This window comes from Camellia sinensis, chromosome 6 (genome assembly GCF_055761805.1).
Source record: "Camellia sinensis isolate YWXY chromosome 6, ASM5576180v1, whole genome shotgun sequence".
Taxonomy (NCBI): Eukaryota; Viridiplantae; Streptophyta; class Magnoliopsida; order Ericales; family Theaceae; genus Camellia; species Camellia sinensis.
The window spans coordinates 122,511,499-122,532,854 of NC_138966.1; the positions used below are offsets into that span (position 1 = coordinate 122,511,499).

A 21,356-nucleotide genomic window follows, 5' to 3' on the forward strand; every position below is an offset into this window, starting at 1 on the left:
ATACAAAAAGCTATAAGTTGTATTATTAAGCTGAACCAAACACATCAAAATAGCTTAAATTAAGCTAAAAGTTAAAATAAGCTAGAACTAAACCCTACCAAACAGGGTCATATTCATAAAAATATATTACAATCTGTTTGGCTTCATTTTTAGATTTTTTTTTTTTTAAAAAAAAATATCGAAACTAGTTTAACGAAATAAACACTAAAAAAATAATTTTAAAATTTCAAAAATTAATTTCACGTTATAAAAAATAAAATCATGTGAAAATGATGAGTACTTTTGATTTTTTTTTTTAAAAAAATGATTCTTAAAACCAAATCAAACCAACTTTAAATTTATGCTATACACATAATTTTTGGAGTAAATTTCATGGTAAAAATTCATGGTAGATAACAATTTTGTTCTTAATTATTGACTTGGCATATGTGATACCAGTTCTGCACAAGACATGGACAAGATTTTACAAGGATTTTTTTTTTTTTTTTTTGTGTGTGTATTTTTGGAGACATTCCATGCAATACACACAATACAAGCTCTCTCCCTCTCTCTCCATATTGGTGGTCTTGCCCAAAAGGTTGAGCCTTTAGGGGAAGTAAGGTAGTCTATATAGGGAGTAGATCAACTCACTATACACTCTTTCTATACCAACTCTGAATCCAGAAAGAAAGCCAAGTGAGAATAGGTAAACTGTGTAATGCTCAACTTTTCTATGCTCATCTCTCTCTGTGTCTTTCTTTTCTCTACCATTTCTCTTCTTCCTCCATCTCCTGTTTTAAGAATTCTTTACAAATTTCAGTAACTTATCTCTTGGTTTTCACTAAGATCTAGGTTTCCAATTCTGATGACAACCATTTAGTTTTAGCAACTTAATCCTAATTAAGATATGCATGTTACATTTCTTTTGCCAAAAATTCAAACCCATATATGTGTTTAATTATTGGTTTTTATCTTGATATGAACAAAAAAATTCTATGAATTTTTTTTAAAAAGAGATTTGCATTACATTTCCTTTACTAGAAGAGGGACAAGATCAAAGACTGGTGATATAATGGGTAGAGGAAAGATCGAGGTTAAGAGGATCGAAAACAACACTAGCAGACAAGTCACCTTCTCAAAACGCCGAACAGGGCTGCTCAAGAAGACCCACGAACTTTCTGTCCTCTGCGATGCGCAGATCGGACTCATCGTCTTTTCCAGCAAAGGGAAGCTCTTTGAGTACTGCACTCACCCTCTGAGGTCCAGTTCTATCACTTGATGTTTCTGAATTCTTTGTTGTCTTGCTCTTTTTTTGGGTGTAGATACAAGGGTTTCCCATTGTTCTTCATAATTTTTAACAGAGTTTTAAATATTGGACCATACGTATTGAGATTTTGAATTTTTGACGGATATATCAACCCACAGTATTTGATATATGGTAGTATTGTCGATATGTATGAGAGTACCATAATTTAAACCCATGATTCTCAACAGAAGGCCTCTGCTATTGTTTTCTTTGTGATCGTGGAATTGTTATATGATGCCTCTGTGTGTTTTCTGTTTCATGCCTAAAAGACCTAGTTTTTATGTTTTGCATGCTTTTTTTTTTTATTTCAAGTAGTTGGGTTGTTTCTTGGAGAGTCTTGAATTGCTTTCTCTTTGGTTTCAACTTGGCCACACCCCCCCCCCCCCCCCCCCCAAGGATGGTGATCACTGATATGCCATGGTTGTTTTGTTTGTTGTGTTTTTGTGGCAAGCCTTTGATGATCAGACTTTGATTTGACCAACTTGAGTGCTTTGACTTGCTTTTTCATGCCTCTGATTCTCCTTAATTTTCTTTTCTTTTCTTTTCTTTTCTTTTTTGTTTCTAAATTTTAATGTTTATTTATTTTTCTTAAAAAGCTTAACTTGCCTGATGATTTTCTTCCAACTTTTGATCTGAAGATTTCTCCCACTACAAGTGCACCTCTGACTCATTTCGTTTTTATCTGAAATTTGTTACCATAAATTTCATGTACATTTGTTAGGAATATATATCTGCAGTTTTTGTATTTGTTGTCATATGTTGAAAAATATTCAACTTACAAAACCTGACAAAACAAAAGAGTGATTTTTTATTTTTTATTCTTTGCTAAATACTTAGTAATTTGGGATTTATGAGAACAAGGTGGTTTTGGATACATAGCTGGACTTTTTAGTACCAATCAATTGATCAAACTTTTAGCCTGTGTTTAGTTAGGAGATTTGGGAGAGAGATTTAGAAAAGAAAAGAGAAAAGATATGTCTGAAATTAGATGAAACATAAGTATATATTATTCACATTTCACTTATTTTTTTTCTTTCCTTTCCAAATTTCTTCATAAATTTCCCAATTAAACACGACGCTAATCTGTGTTCAAAGAATTCTTTGTGAGTTATTTTTTTCAAATGATATAATTTATATCATTTTATCAATGATTGACATCAAAGCTATATCTAAATTTTGTTAATCCTCTAATTCTAATTGTAGTGTAAGCTTGATCTTAGTTTCACTATATGTCAATTACTATTCAAATGATTTTAATGAGACAAACAAATATTATGATGTAATTTAAATCCTCCTTGTTGATTTTTTAAATTCCTCCCAATGCCTTTCTAATACCTAATGTGAAAAGCATTGTTTTTAGATGACATTCCGTTATGAAATTAGATTAGGTCTCGTTTGAGAGTATACTGTTTTAGTAATTTTTTGATTTTTTATGAAAAAATATTAAAAAATATGCAAAAAAATAAATAGAGTGATGTGACAAGTAACTTTTTGACTAAAATATTTAGTCTCCAAACAAAGTCTAATTGTGAAGTTCTAGAATTCAATTATTGCAAATTAAAGATTAGAATTTTGTTTGTTGTGTGCTGACCTAGTTGGGATTTGCCTCCTAGTTAATTTGCGTTGTAATGTTCCTCTTATGAATTCACACTCATTGACTGTTGCATTTCCTTTCTTTCATTTTTTTATTTATTTTTATTTATTTTTTGTATTCTTTCCAAAATCTTTACAGCATGGGTGAAATGATAGGAAGATATCTGGATGCTACAGGGATTCGTATACCAGAGCACGATGACCGGGTATCATGCAAATTATAGGCTGGATATTAGTTTAGACGATAACGTTGTCAGTTTCTATATTTTGTTCCTATAAAATAGAAAATAAGTTTTATTTTTTATTTTTTTTTTGAACAAAAAACATACTTAGATTTGATGTAAAATATAAAATAGAAAATATTGTGTTGTTTGATGTTATACTATATTTTGAAACAAATAAAAACAAAAACAAAGAAACAACTTTTTGAAAAAAAAAAATTTGAATGAAAGAAAGAAAATATGAAACTAAAGTATTACCAAACAACAACTTAGATTTGCCTTTTTTTTTTTTATTTAATTTTTTATTTTTTAAAATTTTAATCAACGAGTAGTTGCAGGAACAAATATTCAATGAGTTGACAAGAATCAGGAATGAAACTCATAATCTTCAACTGAGTTTGCAGCGGTACAAAGGTGAGGACTTGAGTTCTGCACGGTACGAGGATTTGGATGAGCTTGAACAACAGCTTGAATCCTCAGTTAACAAGGTCCGAGCTCGGAAGGTATTGTTTTCTTTTTCTTCATTTTTGCCCTTTGTTTTCTTAAAAAGTTTAATTTTTCTCCATCTCCGTTGTAATAATTAGATAAATTTTGAAATAGAAGAAGATAATTTGAGAGAGAAAGAGAAAAATTAAGGTAAATGTGATTTGAACATTACAAACTACATCCATGATACAAGCCTCAATAGGGCTACACATTCTCTTATTACTTTCTCGCATTTTCTTTACAATCAATCACCCAATGACAGAGCTAGGAATTTGATTGAGGGGGTAATGGTAATATTAAGGCAATTTATTGAGTTGGATTGATTTAGGAAACAAATTTTAGCTTGGGGTTGGATTTGATAAAAATAAATAAATAATGATATATTACTATTTTAGAACTATTCCATAGAGAACCCTAAAAAGAAATGAAAAAAAAAATTAAAAATCAAAATGCCAAACAAATAAAAAAAAAAATCATAACTCCTTGTGAAAGAAAAGAATACGAGAGCACTCCACTTCACACCCACACAAAAACTCCCTTAGCCTTCCAACCCCATCAACTCAAAGTAAAAATAGTTGAGGAGTTAGCAAGAGCAAAAATTGGATAATGAAAGGAGTGATTAAAACATGCTTATTTGATCAGCATAGAATTATTTTCAATCATGAAATTATTTAGAGTTTGAAATCTTACTTAATATGAAGAAATGATTTGAGGGGAGAGGGTATAGTGTGCACCCTCTTTTTTTTTTGATCGGCAAAGAAAAAATTCCATTAAAACATGAAATTTAAAAGGTACAAGGAAAAAAAACGTATTGAGAGAGATTTGAAGAGTAAAAACACTCTCCTACTACTGCTACTCACGTCTTTACAACCGACCCTTCAGCCTCACAATTTTATATATATTTTTTAAAAGACAAATAAAACAACAAAACAAACCAAAAAACTAAAATTCAAACTCTTGAGCCCCACACCAACACTAAAACACAAAGAACACCCGTGCCTGCCCCGACTGCCGAAAACCACCTAAAACACTGATACCTAAAACACAGAGCCCCACACCTACTGCTGCCGAGAACCACCCATGACTGACTGCAAACCCTGCTGGTTACTCCTCCTTGGCTCAACAAAATCCTAGCTCTCGTCAACAACCTCCGTCGGAACCTGCTGTTGGTGCCTCCTCTACGCTGCCTCTGTAAATGGAGCCGCTGGTGCTGTTAATCCTCACCACGGTTTTGCCCTGAAAACCCAGATTACCATCTTAAACTTCACCCACGGTTTACTCACCCAAACAACTCCCTTGGTTGATCCTCACCAACAAACGCTGAGTAGTCCCCTCTATGTAGACCTGGCACCATTCTCCTCTTATCCGAACAAAAACATCGACCACCAAAGATTTGAAACGGAAATCACCCCTCAAACTCCCACTCGCACGGAGCGCTCGAATGAAGAACCTAAACAGCTCTAAATCCTCCACCCCTCAAACTCCCGCTCGCAGTGGAAGTGCCCGAATGAAGTTCCTGAACCAACCCACCCAAGATCAACAAACCCCCGCTCGTAGCCACCCTAAACCGAAACCCATGGCCAAATCTGAACACCATGGCCGAAGCAGAGATAGATCTAACACCTTCCAAGGAAAACACAGCAAAAAATCCTAAAGAAAACCAGAGAGAACAGACCACCTAAACAAAAATGAAAGGACAGAACAGCATCCTAATCAAATCTAGAGATTAGATCTGAAAAGAAGAAAACCGAAAAACAAAAGGGGGCTCAAGATTATAAGGAGAAAAAACAACAACACAAGGAAAAACTAGGCCAGCCAACCGCCATGGCCATAAGGCGGCGGCCGGCTGGCCAGCGATGAGGCCCTGAGGTGGAGGTTTTTTAGAGAGAGAGAAAGATGTGCAATAAGAATCAGTAGTGTGCACCCCCTTAGAAGTGCATATGATATGCACCCTATCATAAATTAGTGTAACTTTATCAGAAAATTTCATAATATCAACCACAAAATGTATAACCTTGTCACAAATTAGTGTAATAAATTGTCCAAAATTTTGTAGTTCATGTTACAAAAGTTTGTGGCTTGATTACGATATTTTTTGTTATGACAATTTGTGAAGAGGTTATACATTTTGTGATTGATGTTACAAAATTTTGTGATAAAGTTACATCAATTTATGATATATATGCACCATTAAAGGGATGCACACCATAGGGTTTCCCTGATTTGAGAAAAATATAATTCAAGAATTTTGAATTCACATTCTATAGTGTGATCAATGGATATTCCTTTACTTTCACAAAACAAATGATGCAAACATAAAAATGATTTCCTGATTTATATGTGACAATAAATTATAACTTTGTCCCAAAATATGTAGCTTGTATTTGAGTTGTTCTGATTACATAATGTTAGTATTGTTTTTGCGGATACGTTTGCAGTTTCAGCTATTGCAGCAACAACTGGACAACCTACAGAGGACGGTAATTATTCACGTTGTCTCTCCTTCTATCTATATACATTTATGTATTTCATTGTCGAAATAACAATTTTTTTATTTTATTTTTTACATTTTAGGAAAAAATGTTGGAGAAGGAAAACCAAGACATGTACCAGTGGGTGAGTGCAGTGATTGAATAAGCATGTGGGCAATGAGAACTAATGCTTATTTGATCATCAAGACAATGAACATAAAACTCTGATATCAATAAATAATCTTTAACTAGTTATTTGCCTCTCTCTTTTTTGTTTTCTTTAGTATTTTTTTAAAAAAAATTTGTCAAATACTTTTTATTTCCTATTAGAAGAACCTAAAAATGTATCAGGGAAAAAAAAAAGAAGAAGAAGAAGAAAACAGACCAAATTTAAAAAGTTGACAAAAAAGTAAATTTTATTTTTATGTCCTTCGTAATTTTTTTTCAAATTTGGTCATTTTTAAAATTTTAAGGTTTCTCAATCTTGAAAAAACCTTGAGATAAAAAATAAAAAATAAATAAAAATTATTAAAGAGAAAAAAGTTTGAAAAAAAATGCTAATTTTTTGGCATTTGTCAAACAGTAAAAGTTTCAATGCACCACATAAATGGTTAATTATCTTCATTACAAAGATGGGATATATTGTTAAACAAAAATTTCAAAGCTTCATTCAATTAGCTATAGTGTGGAGGTCTAACAAATTAACATGATAACCATCTGGGGGATAACTATGTAGTTGATGAGTAATCACATGAAGCAACAGGCAGAGGAATTGAACCATCATCAACAGGCAATGACTGAGCTGAGCCTAGTGGGACAGCAGCACCAACAGCAAGTGTTGGAACAGTTTCCATTCTATGGAGAAGAGCAGCCAAGCAGTGTTCTTCAACTTGCAAGTGTCCCTCTCCAACTCCACCACCACCACCACCACCCCTACCAACTCCAGCCTACTCAGCCCAACCTTCAAGACTCCAATCTCCTACAACAAACCTATGGTACACTTCAAAACCCCTTAAAAGATCACATTGATATTTGCATTAACAGTTGTGATGGAGTAGAGAAGAATTTTACAAAATGAGATACAGATGTGTGACGAAGGTCCCACTCCTTTTTCTTACATTTATTGACCCACTCATACAAACTAACAAATTTTATAAAATTTTCTTACTTATTGATGTGGCTGCACCTATCATATTATTGAAGTGAGTCATGTTTTAGATATGGAAGTTTTATTATTACATGTCATATCAATTAGTAAGAATGATTTGTAAAATTTATTTGTTAAAATAGCATTATTTGTTGGTTTTCTCTCGTTTTGGCTGTTGGTTTCTCACCAACTGGAGCTTAGAGCTTGAGTTAGCTCCAAGCTCCTATTTATTGATGTACTATATTTCTCTTGACATGCTTCCATTAATAAAGATTTTCTTTGCCGATTAAAAAAAAAAAAAATTTGTGAGTTTTGACCAATTTTACCTAGTTGAAATCCAATAAACTTTAATTCATCTACAATTGTTTGTTTAGTCCTTTTTATACCTAGATGTGCTTTTTTGTTTGTTGTTGATGATTTGCAGAGCAGTGAAAATCCTTCATGAGGAGGGTCTTTGGTGATCAGGAACAGAAGGGAATTAACTTGTCGATTAGTTATCAAGAACAGAAACTGCAGTTGATGATTTGGATATTTAAGTTAAGAAGGTTCATTTAAATTAGTTGAATATATGTACTTTTACCTTCTGTTGTGTGTTTTGGAGACCTCCATATGTGTACTTGGCTTGAGAATAACTTACTTTATGTTTTTAATATGGCTTTCCATGCATTAATGAGTACTTTGTTCACTCTAACATGGCTTAAATTCCAGAAAGGAGTACATGTCACAGAATAAATTTTACCACCAATTTTTTCACCTCTTACATGCAAACAGTGAAAAAAATCAATGAAATTCATATGGTTTTGCATAACACTCATTCTATTAACTTCATAGAGGGACAGAAAATAGAGTAAGGTACTATACTCCTATTGTTGATGAAATCTTAAGCCATATAATGGTTTTGTTGTGAGATATTTTATATTTTTATTGTACACTTACATTTACTATAAGGGGGCTTTTATAGAAACGAAGGGGTTAAAGACTCAACCCATATTACTTTTCGATTAGGATTTTAATATATAAGAGTTTAATAACATCTTGTTTATTTTGTTTTTCTTCCATGTTTTATGATTGAAACCGTTTATTTATTTAATTTCCCAACCTTTTGAGCTGATGTGAGTTGCACGGTTAACTTTGTTTCTAGGATAATTGAAGATGGGAATTTCAAGAAATATTCCCCATCTTAGGCTATTTCTTTGATGCTAGTTTATAAGTTTTATTGGCTTAAAAAGTTCACAAATAAGCTAATACTCAAGAAAGTTAGGTCATTTGATATATATTTCGATTTTTTTGAATTTTTTGATAGCATTTTTAAGACCTAAAAGAAGTCCTAGCATTTTTCTTTCTTTCTTTCTTTTTTTTTTTTTTTTTTTTTTTGACAAGGAATTTGATTAATTTTTTTTATTGAGAACTCTCTAACAACATGAGTTTGCCAAACTTTGCACTACTACTCTAACAAGTTGAACTTAGAGATTATAATTAACCCATATGCAGTTGTTGAACAGTCAACATACGTGGCCGTTTGACATTTTATTTTTTTGAAGTTAACTTTTTGCTTTTGGATTATTTTAGTTTCGATTAGAAAGTTCCTTTCAATTGAATTTTTTTTTATTTTTATGAAAAAATAATGAAATAACTATGATTTATATATAACATTTTGTCATATAAATTTTTTAATTTTTAATTTTTTTTATAATTAATTTAGCCAAAAAAAATTATTGCCAAACGAAGCCTAACCCTCTGGTTGCCCAAATCCGTAGTAGAGTTCTAGGCATCAGTGATCATTTCTTTAGTCTTTACAGTTAATCTTCATCCAATAAGCTTCAAGTTTAAAAATCTCCTTCTACTTTTCAAAATTTGAGACATTCACTAGATTTGGAAACGGTTGGACTTTTTGACTTGTGGGATTTATGGGGGTGAAAATTTTATTTTTAATAATTTAAATCGTTTATTTTATGAAATTTTTAATATATATAATCTATAAAAAAAATTAAATTAATTCAATAATTACAACATTTTTATTGTATGACATGTGTTTGTGAAGAAAAAATAGATGATAAACATAATTTTAAAAACAATTTTTTTTTTAGATAAATATAATAAAATAAAATAATTATGATAATCGAATTGACTTACTTTCTATGAATAATATATGTATTTTTTTTAATTTTTTTTTAATTATAAGATAAACTGTTCAAAACATTCAATTTTTTAAAAAAAAAATTCTTTTTCATCTTTTCACCTATCTCGCAATTGTAATGAATTCTACACTAATTTAGTATTGGACACGTATCACTTTAATAGAAGAGTTATGTTAGGGATATTAAAAATTGGGAAATTTTTTTTAAGGTCCCTAATAATAATAATTTAGAGGATAAAGGACACCAAAAAAAATAGTGATGCATCAGGTCTCTGAACAACATGGCGCGCATTTTTAATTATTTTGTGAACCAAAATACCCTTCCCAAAATCAACACAGAAACGAAACTCATTCCAACGTCTGAGTTCCATTCCAAGCATCCAGCATCTTCACGAACAAGAAAACAGCAGAATTAGGGTTTCAATATCATCTTCACCATCAACATTAGAGCTTCGTTATCTTCTGCAAAAATCATCCACATTCCTTCCTCATAAATTTCTCTGACCCGATTTTCACTGTTCATCGTCATCTCAATTCATCTTCGTCACGTCGCATCTTCATCTCAGGCCATATCAGCTCGTCATTCAAGTTTCATCCAAACTCTGGTAAGTTTTTCTACAATACAATTAGATTTTCTCTGGAAACACAGTTAATTGCATTTTATATTAACCTTCCATAAATTAAGGTTTCAATTTCGTAACAAAAAGCTACCTGAATTTGAAAAAAGTTATTTTTGTGTGTTTTGAACTTATTCTTTAACATGTTTGTGTGATTTTATCTGTAAATTTCTCTGGCATTTGAATTTCTCTGGTTTTTGCTTGATGTATGTTTCTTCTTTCAATTTTCTTTAGCATGTTTATTTTGAAAAAAGTAATTTTTTGTGTTTTCATCTTATTTTTGAACATGTTTCTGTGATTTTGTTTATAAATTTCCCTGCTCTATAAATTTCTCTGTAATATGTATTTTTAATTGGAATGTCTATCTTTCTCTGGAGTGTCTATTACTTTCTTGTCTCTGTCTAAGTTTCTCTGGTATTTAAAATTTTCTCTGACCACATCACATCACTTTCCACCATTGTGTGTCTCTATCATGTTTAATTTTCTCTGGCATTTTAATATTATGGATTGGAATGACTGTTTCTTCTTTGAATTTTCTCTAACGTGTGTATTTTGAAAAAAAGTTATTTCTCTGTGTTTTGATCTTATTATTGAACATATTTCTGTGATTTTGTTTATGAATTTCTTTGTTTTGTAAATTTTTCTAGAATATGTATTTTTCTCTAGAATGTCTATTACTCTCTTGCCTCTGTCTAAGTTTCTCTGGTATTTATAATTTTCTCTGACCACATCACATCACTTTCCTCTCTTGTGTGTCTCTATCATGGTTAATTTTCTCTAGTTGTATATGTAAATTTCTTTGGCATTTTAATATTATGAATTGAATTTTTCTCTGGAATGGAAATTTCCTCAAAAATGTGTAATTTTCTCCAGAATGTGTATTTTTCTCTGGTATGTTTATTTTGTTCAATTATTGGTTTCAATGTAGTGTAATTTTCAGTGGCATGTTTACATTACTTTATTTATTTTATCTTGCTAATTGTGGAATGAAATTTTTTTGATTTGCCATGTTTACTTTTCTCTGTCATTCATTTTCTCTGGTATGTTTACTTTTATATGTAATTTTAACAATTATTGAAAATTTCTCTCCCATGTTTATGATGCTTTGTTGATTTTCTCTAACATTTAATTTTTAATGTCCAATTTTCTCTAGCATGTCCAAGTTTCTCTAGCATGTCCAATTTTCTGTAATTTTTCCTTATCTGTAATTTTCTCTGACATCTCCAATTTTTTCTTATTTGTAATTTTCTCTGACATCTCCAATTTTCTCTGGCATGTTCAATTTTCTCTGGGATTTAATGTTGACATCTTTATGTTTTAATCATTGTCTAGAAATGGCAAAACGTAAAAGCAGCAAAACACCGGAAACACCAAGCAAGAAACAAAAACTCTCTCAGTCTTCTTATGAGCTAAGATAAAAAACCAGTAGCACAACACTAGAAACACCAAGCAAGAAAGAACAACTCTCTCAGTCTTCTTATGATCTAAAATCAAAAACCAACAACAAAACACCACAAACTCCTCGCCAAAACACACAAGTCTAAGGTGATGAAGCAACTAGCATCCAGATTAGTACCCCAACTTCAAAAGACTCAAGCTTAAGGGGGAAAAAACCTGTTAAACTCCAAAGAAAGGCAGCTCACTACAGCATTCAATACCAATCCAACCTCTGATCTGTTGTCTCCTTTTTTCAAACACTTAAATTCAATTCAAACTAACTTGCAGAGCTTCAAAAGACCCTATTCTGGTATTTGATCCAAGCTCTAACCACTAGAATAATGGATCCAAGGAAATGTAGGAAATCTAATGATGATGTAGTTGTAATAATCCAATGTTACAATGAAAAAACAAAAGCATTCACAGTTGGTAAAAAGAACTTAACCTTTACAACAAATGACATGACCTTGATTTTTGGTTTACAAGGAGGTAAAGAAGCTATGTCATTAAGATACTCTAAAAAGTCAAAATCTGCATTCCTAAGAAGAAGATTCCAAAAGGACACAAGGCTCACTGGTCCTGTTCTTAAAAATGCCTTGGTCAAACTAATGAAAGGCAAGTAACCAACTGACTTCAAAGATGTAGCAATCATTGTTACATTGTACTTGTGTCTCACCCTATTTTTTGCAACAAGTGGGAATTCAATAGGGTGGGTTTTTATTAAGTATGTGGAATCTCTTGAATCAATGAAACAGTATAATTAGCCAGAAGCAATCACATCAACATTGATTGATTTTATCATAGCATTGCACAAAACTCCAGAAAAAGTTACGGGGGTGTGTCATTGCATTGCTAGTAAGTATAATATCCATTCAAATTTGTAATTATCATACTTATAAATTTGTGCGTTTAGAAAAATTTAATTACTTTAATTTTCATCACAGTATTGGCTATATGAACATGCAAATATCATTGACTCGGCAAACAGTAAAACAACTGACTTCCCAAGATGTGCCAAGTGGAACCTGCAAACCTTGACGAAACAGCTGCAGAAGACACCAGTCGACTCTCTTGCACAGGTTAGATTTCTATCACTGTTGAAATCTTAGTGAAATTCCAAAATTTCTCTGACCACTGCTTTGTTTCCCTCATTGTGCATTGATTGATTAAGATCAATTTTCTCTGAACTATCAATTTATGTTTTCTTATTTGGTTACCACTGGTTTATTTCTGCCATTGCAATCAATTTTCTTTGCAATCCAAATTTCTCTGACCACAATTGTAACACATTAACTTATATGCCCTGATTGATTTTCTCTAATATCTGAATTATATTGTTTCATAATTTTCTCTGTCCCATAAAATTGTTTCTCCTTGTGTGTAATTTTCTCTTGCCCATAACTTATGTGCCTTGCATCTTTGATAAACACTGTTTATTTCTACCCTTCTAATGAATTTTCTCTGGAATCCAAATTTCTCTAGCACAATTATAGTCAAACATTAACTTATATGCCTTGATTGATTTTCTTTGATATTTAAATTATGTTGCTTGTTTCATAATTTTCTCTGCCTCATAAAATTAACTCCTTGCCTGTAATTTTCTCTGGCCCATATAATTTTCTCTGATGTTTGTTTCCCATTAGTATCATTTAGATAAATTTTATTTTTCTTATTTGAATTTTTTCTCTCAGTGAATTTCGTAACATTTCTCTAATAAAAGAGCCTCCTGTTACAGATAGATAACAAGGAGCTAGTCAAAAACCCATCAGAGGAGTTCTGTCTTGGTAAAGAGACGAAAAAAGAATAAAAAAAGGCAATTGTCAAATTCAATGAGACATTACAAGATTCATCTGCAGAAGGAGAGAATGAAGAAGCAGAAGGCAACATAGAAGAATACGAAGCCAGTAATGGACAAAAAGATCAAGCAAGCAGTGGAGAAATAGAAGCCAGAGAAGAAAGTGAAGAAATAGAAGCAGAAGACAAAGAACAAAATGAATAGAAAGAAGAAGACAGTGAAAAAGAATATGAAGAAGAAGATGAATAGCAAGAAGAAAACAAGGAGGAAAGTGATAAAGAAGAACGTAATGAGCCGATGGACCAACAACGTGATAGCATTTGTGGCTCAACAATGCATCAGCCTCATGAATCTGAGGAATCAAAGGATGCCCAAATTGTTGATCTACGTCAAAGATTAAAGGCACTTTATCAATCTAACAAAGAAGAAGAGAGAAATTGGATTGAATTACTTGCTAAAAAGGATATTGCAATAAGAACCTTGACATCACTTAACTCAGAACTTCAAGAAAGAGACAGCACAATCTAAATGAAACTAAGGATGTTGGAGGTTCAAAAAGAAGATGATACAAAAATAATTCAACAATTGAGGTATTCAATTTCGGAGCTTGAAACTGAAAATGCTAAATTGCATGAACAAGTTCAAAAACTATCCGTCCAACTAGCAACACAACCATACCGAACACCAACACAACTTCAACCACAAGGTCAGTGAAAATCTTGAGCCACAAAAAGTTATGTCCTTGTGTTAACATAACTCAGAGAAATTTCTATTTATTATAATTTTCTATGTCATTAGTAATTTTCTCTAGAAATTATATTTCTCTGAACACATTAGTTTCTGCCGCTTATTTCTATTGATTTCTACTGCTCATTTGATTTTCTCTGTATATTTTCTTATTCGATTTTTAAGGCTTGTTTGATTTTCACTGTGTATAGTTGGAATACAAATGGAACAACAACCAACAACCCAACAAGAACAAATGGCACACAAATAACAACCGAAACAAAAGACAAAAGTCTATGGTAACTAAAAAATATTGAATCAAATAAATTTACATACTGAAATATCATCTGTTACTTCATAGAAATTTCACTTTTACTGATATTTTCACTGTCTACAGTCAAAAAAGATCGAACATCAATGATAAAAAATTTAAAGGCAAAAGAAAGGACGGAAAAGCAGCACGATCCAGAATTTCAATATCCCAAAGTTGTGAAAGTGACTAGAGGTTCAAAACAAGCTGCAAAGCAAACTGAGCAAACCACGAAGGACAAAGAAGTACTTGATGCTGATGCGTACGTCTTGCCTCAACCTATAAGCATCAAAAAATCTTGGGTCTTTCCACAAACTCTACTGATTTCAAGATTGATAAAAGATCATGTAAAAGACGTCTTGCAGCACATATCAAATGTGTTTGGACTTGAGTAAGTACAACAAACAAAATAGAAGATAACAAACAACAAATTACAAACTTATATTGTATTAACAAAAATTAAATCCCTTCTTTGTCATCTTGTAGGGCTTTAATTTGGACAAGTGAGTTGAATCTCATTACCTTCAAAGACATTGGAAACCTAATAAAGTAAAAAGAAATTTCTAACAATGTAAGTCTTTCATCAAAATCTCTCTGCAATGTTCCATCAGCCTTTATAAACCAATATTACAATTATAAATCATATTTTTCAGGTCATTGATGGCTATGGAGAGATCCTTTTTGCTGACCAAATGAGAGAAAGACAACAACCAACTTCATTTTTTTTCACATCCACGAGCTTAGTATGTTACTACTATTTTATTTGATTTTCTCTGGAATTTACTGACCACTTTCTCTTCTTAAGATACTTCTTGAAGCCAGTTGTGTCGCTAGTCTAATTTTCTCTGGCTAATTGTGTGTATCTAAAATTTCTGTGTATATATTTCTTAAGTTCCTGTTATTTCAACTTTCTCATAACATAACCATTTTTTGATTTTCCCTGACCATAGAATTTCATCAAGATGGCGGAGAATTAAACTTTCCAAGTCTCATTATTTGACAAGCATATTGAAACAGCATAGAGGAACTACAGGTTCCTCCATTTTCCAATAAATACTGGGGGTAATCAGAAGTCAACAGATGGAAATCACTGGACCTTGCTTGTCCTGGACAAACAAGACAATTTGTGGAGGTTCTACAACTCCCTAAGGCCAAGGAGGGATGATGCAGAAGACAAATATGTCAATGATGCAAAACAATTGGTAACGAGTGCAAATTTCTCTGATCCATCATAATGTTTATGTGATGATAATTTTCATAGAATCCCATTGATTTGCCTGTAAATTTCTCTGTTATTTAAAAATTATTTTTTTGCAGCAAGATTATGTGGAGAAATTTTTGAAAGCTTGCCTTGAAAGAGAGGCTCAATCACAACCATCTTTCAAATTGATAAACTTACAAAACACAAGTTACGACTTTGAGTATGTCAACAATGCTCCACAACAAGACAGTGATTCGTAAGTTTCATACAACATCTATAAATAAGATAATCTGATTTACATGTTTCTTAAAATTAACCATACCTATAACTTGTATGCAGTCTGGATTGTGGCTTCTTTGTCTGCTATATAATGAAACAATATAGCAAGCATGAACCTATCAGCTCCAAATTGTCCACACAAGACATAAGGTTGATGAGAGCAGAACTCATGGAGAGATTTGTGACCGAAGTTGGCCGGTCATGGACTGAACCAATTGAAATACCTCCAGAAGAAGAACAAAAAATGTAATAGTGAAACTAGTGAAAGAAAGACAATGTACATATCCACACAGAGAAAATTATCTCACATATATGTATGTATCCACACAGTATTAACCATTCAATTTTTTGTTCATACATTGAAGGAATGATGATACTTGACATATATGTATATATCCTTTTTTGACTAATGTAAATTTCATTTTTATTTTTATTTTGACTAATGTAAATTTCATACTTATCAATGGTTATATATATATATATATATATTAATGTGATTGTCAACACAATCCACACAGAGAAAATTGTCTGCAAAATTTTTTCTAGTATGATATTACCAGAAATTCACAAAGAAATTTAACTCATATCATCCCAAGGGGATGCCTATATGATCATGTAATCTGTAATGCTTTGTGTTGGTACAAAACAATCATCAAACTCAACAAAACACAAAGCGCACAGTAATTTTCTCTACTATTGAAAAATTTCACTGGATAAATTTGAAGTTTCAAAACACAATGCCCAGATAATTTTCTCTGCTAGTGGAAAATTTCTCTAGATGAAATTGACGGATTCGAATGGTGACAGAAAATGAAATTTCTGAGTTGTGAATTTCTCTGGGTTGAGTGATTTGGAGAGGGGGAATTTCTCTGGGTTGGTAAGGAAAATTTCTCTGGCTTTGAGAAAAATTTCTGAATTGAAGTGATTCTAAATAAATTCTTCCCTGGTTCAGAGAAATTCTCAACTCAGATAAATTTCATAAGAGCTTAATTTTGTTTCTTGGTTGTACTCAGTGCAATAATTTTGTGTATGCTCTGTCTAGTGTGCACATTTCTTGAAGTGAGTCCAGAAAAATTCTTCCTTGATAAGAATTTCTCTGTGAAGTTTAGAGAAATTATCTGGATTTCTCTAGTTTAAACTTAGAGAAATTTCAACAAACACAATGCACACTGTAATTTTCAATGCTATTAGCAAATTTCTCTGGATGAATTGGACCTCACAAAACACAATGCACATTTTAACAAACACAATGCCCATAGTAAATTTCTCTTCTACTGGCAAACTTCTATGGATAAATTTTGACTGATATGAAGTTACCAGAAATTCACAGAGAAATTTAACTCGTATCGTGCCAAAGAAGGTGCCTATATCATCGTGCAATCTGTAATGCACTGTGTTAGTACAAAACAATTATCATATTCAAAAAACACAATCCACACAGTACTTTTCTCTGCCATTGTCAAATTTATGTGGATGAATTTGAAGCTTCAAAACACAATACACAGAGAATTTTCTCTGCCATAGGAAAATTTCTCTGGATAAATTTGACAGGTATTACAAACCCACAACCTATAGTATCTATCAACAAACACAATGCACACTTTAACTGATATTGAAAAATTGCTCTGGATGAATTTGATTGATATTATTATATACACTGTCGAAAAAATACATTTCACAAAATAAAATACACAAAGTAATCATCAAATGTATTATTCAATCAATAAAATGTATTATCCTCAACTATTTAACAAAGGTTCCTTGCATGTCCTCTTATTATGGAGACCAATACTCTCACAACGACTACACTTAATCACTATTTTAAACTCTTCAGTAGAAGCAATTCTGTTCTTCTTCGGCCTCTCAGCTGGTCTTGCTCAATGGAGGTAAAATCATAGCATCTTCAATGCTACACATAGGTTTTTCAACAGTTGGAACTGGGCCAATCGAAAACGAATATGCTTGACGATACATATCAGCATGAAAAAATGATTCAACAAATGAATTCAAATTCTTTCCACTCCTAAAAATTGCAGCAACAGCATGTTGACATGGATACCCATTTATTTTTCATTTTTGACATGAACAAGTTCTCAATCCAAGATCAACCATGACCGAAGGAAAACAATGCACTTCAAAGACATTATCAGATGATAAACTCACATTCCATGTCCTCCCATCCAAAAAAGACTTCTCCAATACACTATCCATACGAGGACATAGAACTTTATTCCATTTACTAGAGAGCAGCCTCCTATCAGACCTCATATTCATGATTTGCAACCGTATCATGTCCATCAAATTTGTTATTGGCAAGTGCCGAACTTCTCGTAACCATGAATTGAATGACTCAGCAATATTTGAATACATCTCACCATAACGTTTCCCCGCAAAATATGCATCACTTCAATTTTCATATGGTAAACTTCTCAAGAAAATATTCACAATGTCTCCTCCCTCACTTTTTAATTCATTTAGCTTGAAATGAAATGATGCCTTTGTTGGCGCATATGCATATTCTGAAAACTAGGACACAATCGTCTCCCTAACCAAATTTGTGTTTCCACATGACAACTTATCCTCAAATTTCTTTTTAGATGTTCAAAACAAAATCCATGAAAGCAGTTAGGGAAAAACCTAGCAATTCCTTCCACAATACCACAATGTCGATTTGATATGAAACTTATCACCATTTCTGATCCCAATACTCCACATAAATGTTCAAGGAACCAACACCAATTGTCTTTATTCTCAGCATCAACAACAGCAAAAGCTATAGAAAAAAACCTACAAAACAAATAGGAACAAGCATATTAGATATACACATGCAGAGAAAATTAGAACAATAAACAACCAGAGAAATTTGACACTGTCAACATCTAGAGAAAATTCACTTAGTGCCCAACTCTAGAGAAAATTCACACATTGGCAACATCTAGAGAAAATTGACTTAGTGACCAACTACAGAGAAAATTCACACAGTCAGAATATCCATAGAAAATTCACTTAGTGACCAACTACAGATAAAATTCAAACATTGGCAACATCCAGACAAAATTCACTTAGTGACCAACTACAGATACAATCCACAAAATGACAACATCTAGAGAAAATTCACACACTGACCAAAATTCAGTGAAAATTCTCACAGTGGCCACAACCACAGAAAATCCACACAGTGGCCAAAACCAGAGAAAATTCAAAGTGTCAGAGAAAAATCACATTCACTCAATTCCTACATGTATAGAAAATTCACATACTTAGATAAAATTAGATATATTTACAATTGCTTTCATTCCCATCTTTTCCCATTGCAGCAAGCATAACTCCTTTGTATCGTCCTTTCAAAAATGTTCCATCAAGAAAAAGCAATGACCGACAATATTTGAAACCAGCAATGCATACATGAAAAGCCAAAAACACTCTTTTGAAACGCTTGTTATCTTCAAAATCTAACTCAAAACGACTACCTGAATTGTTCTTTAATGCCTCATCAAAATACCACCGTAATTGATCGAATGACAAACAAGAATCCCCATATGTACTAAGTTTTGCTTTTTCAACCCCCAACCAACCACAGTTATAACTGATTGAGACCCCATACTTGTCTTTCATTTCTTTGACAACATCCACTAGACGAGTTAAAGGTTTTGCACTTACCTCTTCAAATATCAGTCCAGAAACTAAGTTGGATGTCATCCTAGCATGTTTACTAGTACGAACCACCACACCACACATATGTTCATTGTTCAAAGTTCTTATGTAAAAAAACCCATTTGTTTTTTCAATTGAAGCATGTACACGCCACATACATCCCCTTGATTCCTTATATGCACATCCTGCCGTAACCCTCAGCTTGTCATTTTTAACATACGTAAACTGAAAGCCCACCTCAATAGCATACTTGCATGAAATAGTATGGAACTCAACCACACCACCCTCAAACTTTTGTCCAACACTCGTAATATTATTTCGCCAACCAACTGACAATAACACATTTTCTTGGTGAGAACAAAACTTAGAGAGTGAATTCCTTTCAATATCCACCAGCCTATCACATCCACCATCCACAACATCTACCCAATTAGACCCCACTTCATCCTCTTGATCAGAAGTACTACATCTAGTAACTGAAACATCAACTATATCAACACCACGTGCACAAACAACCCTCAACATATTCAGAAAATCAATATCATTTCGAACCAAACAATTCGGATGGCCTACAATAGAATATGAAATATACATCGTTTCAGGATGCAAATTCTCCCATATTTTACACAAAATGCCAACCAATTCCTCAAAATTCAATTCGCATGAAACATTAATGACAATAGTATCATTCCCATATTTGCACAGCAACAACACTACACTGTCCATCAAAACTGAAAGCAAAAAATAAGAAAAATAATTTGTTCAACATAAAAACACTTCACAAGAACAACATAAAAGTCCAGAGAAATTTCTAATAATTATAATTTTCTCTGGATTATAATAACAAGCTTATAATTCTCTCTGGATTCAAATAAAAGTCCAGAGACATTTACAAACTTATATTCACCTTCAAGATAACAAAAATAAAATCACAAAAAAATTAATGAATCCAGATAGAATCACAGAGAAATTAACTGCTAACTATTAAACACAATCATAGACAAAAAACACACAGAAAATCTGTTATAAAATTATAAGCTTCTCTGTGATTTTCACTGAAGTACAAGCTTACAATTTTCTTTGCGTCATTCTGCAATATTACACTCATATCAAAATCCAGAGAAATTTACAAACTCATATACACCTTCAAGATTCTCTAAAAATAGTGCACTGCCCATCTAAACTGAAAGAAAAAACACAAAAAATAACTTTTGCTCAGAGAAACAAAAACTTATATTAATTTTCTACAAACTTATAATTTTCTCTAAACTACAAATTGAAAGTGAATAACAAACTTATAATTTTCTCTCAACTACAAATAAAAGTCTAGAAAAATTTAAGAACTTACATTTACTTTCTCAGATTCTATTTGCACTAGAAACTAATAATATGTCCATATGAACTTATAATTTTCTCTGTCATTTTTGTTGGATTATAATAACAAACTTACAATTTTCTCTGGACTATACCAACAAAAGTGCAGAGAATAAAATTTCTCTAGTTTAAACAAATTTCTCTGGTTTGAAAAAATAGAGAACAAAACTTAACATTGATCAGCATGTTGATGAAGAACAGAGCACGAACAATGAGCTCTGATTAGCATGTTGATGAAAAACAGAGCATGAAAAATGAACTCTAAATATCAAAATCAACCATACTGTCAACACTCTTTGAAATTGATCAAAAAACAGAGAATGAAAAATTAATTCTAAAAATAAAAATCAACTCTATCAAGCTGGCCTTTGTCTAAAATTGATCAATAATAGCAAATGAAAAATCAACTCCAAAAATCATAAACAACTTCACTGAGCTAGCCTCTCTTTTAAATTGATCAAAACTGAAAACAAAAACCTAATGCAAAAATACATTCAAAAAACTAACATGAAATCGGAATCTTTACATAAAATTCAAAACAAAAATAAAAAATTTATATGGAATCTCTATCGAAATCATACCTGATTCAACTCCACTTAAAAACCTGCGCGATCAACACACAA

The 21,356-nt window shown here is 32.1% G+C and overlaps 1 protein-coding gene across 1 annotated transcript; it reads left to right on the forward strand.

The window, feature by feature from the left end:
* Positions 1–551: 551 nt before the first annotated feature.
* On the forward strand, positions 552–7,850 carry TT16 (K-box region and MADS-box transcription factor family protein). Its single transcript, XM_082874641.1, has 8 exons — positions 552–685; positions 1,021–1,239; positions 3,018–3,084; positions 3,438–3,602; positions 6,024–6,065; positions 6,160–6,201; positions 6,793–7,051; positions 7,628–7,850. The coding sequence occupies exons 2-8, from the start codon at positions 1,052–1,054 to the stop codon at positions 7,633–7,635; spliced, it is 771 nt and encodes a 256-aa protein (XP_082730767.1). The 5' UTR covers positions 552–685; positions 1,021–1,051; the 3' UTR covers positions 7,636–7,850.
* Positions 7,851–21,356: the final 13,506 nt, after the last annotated feature.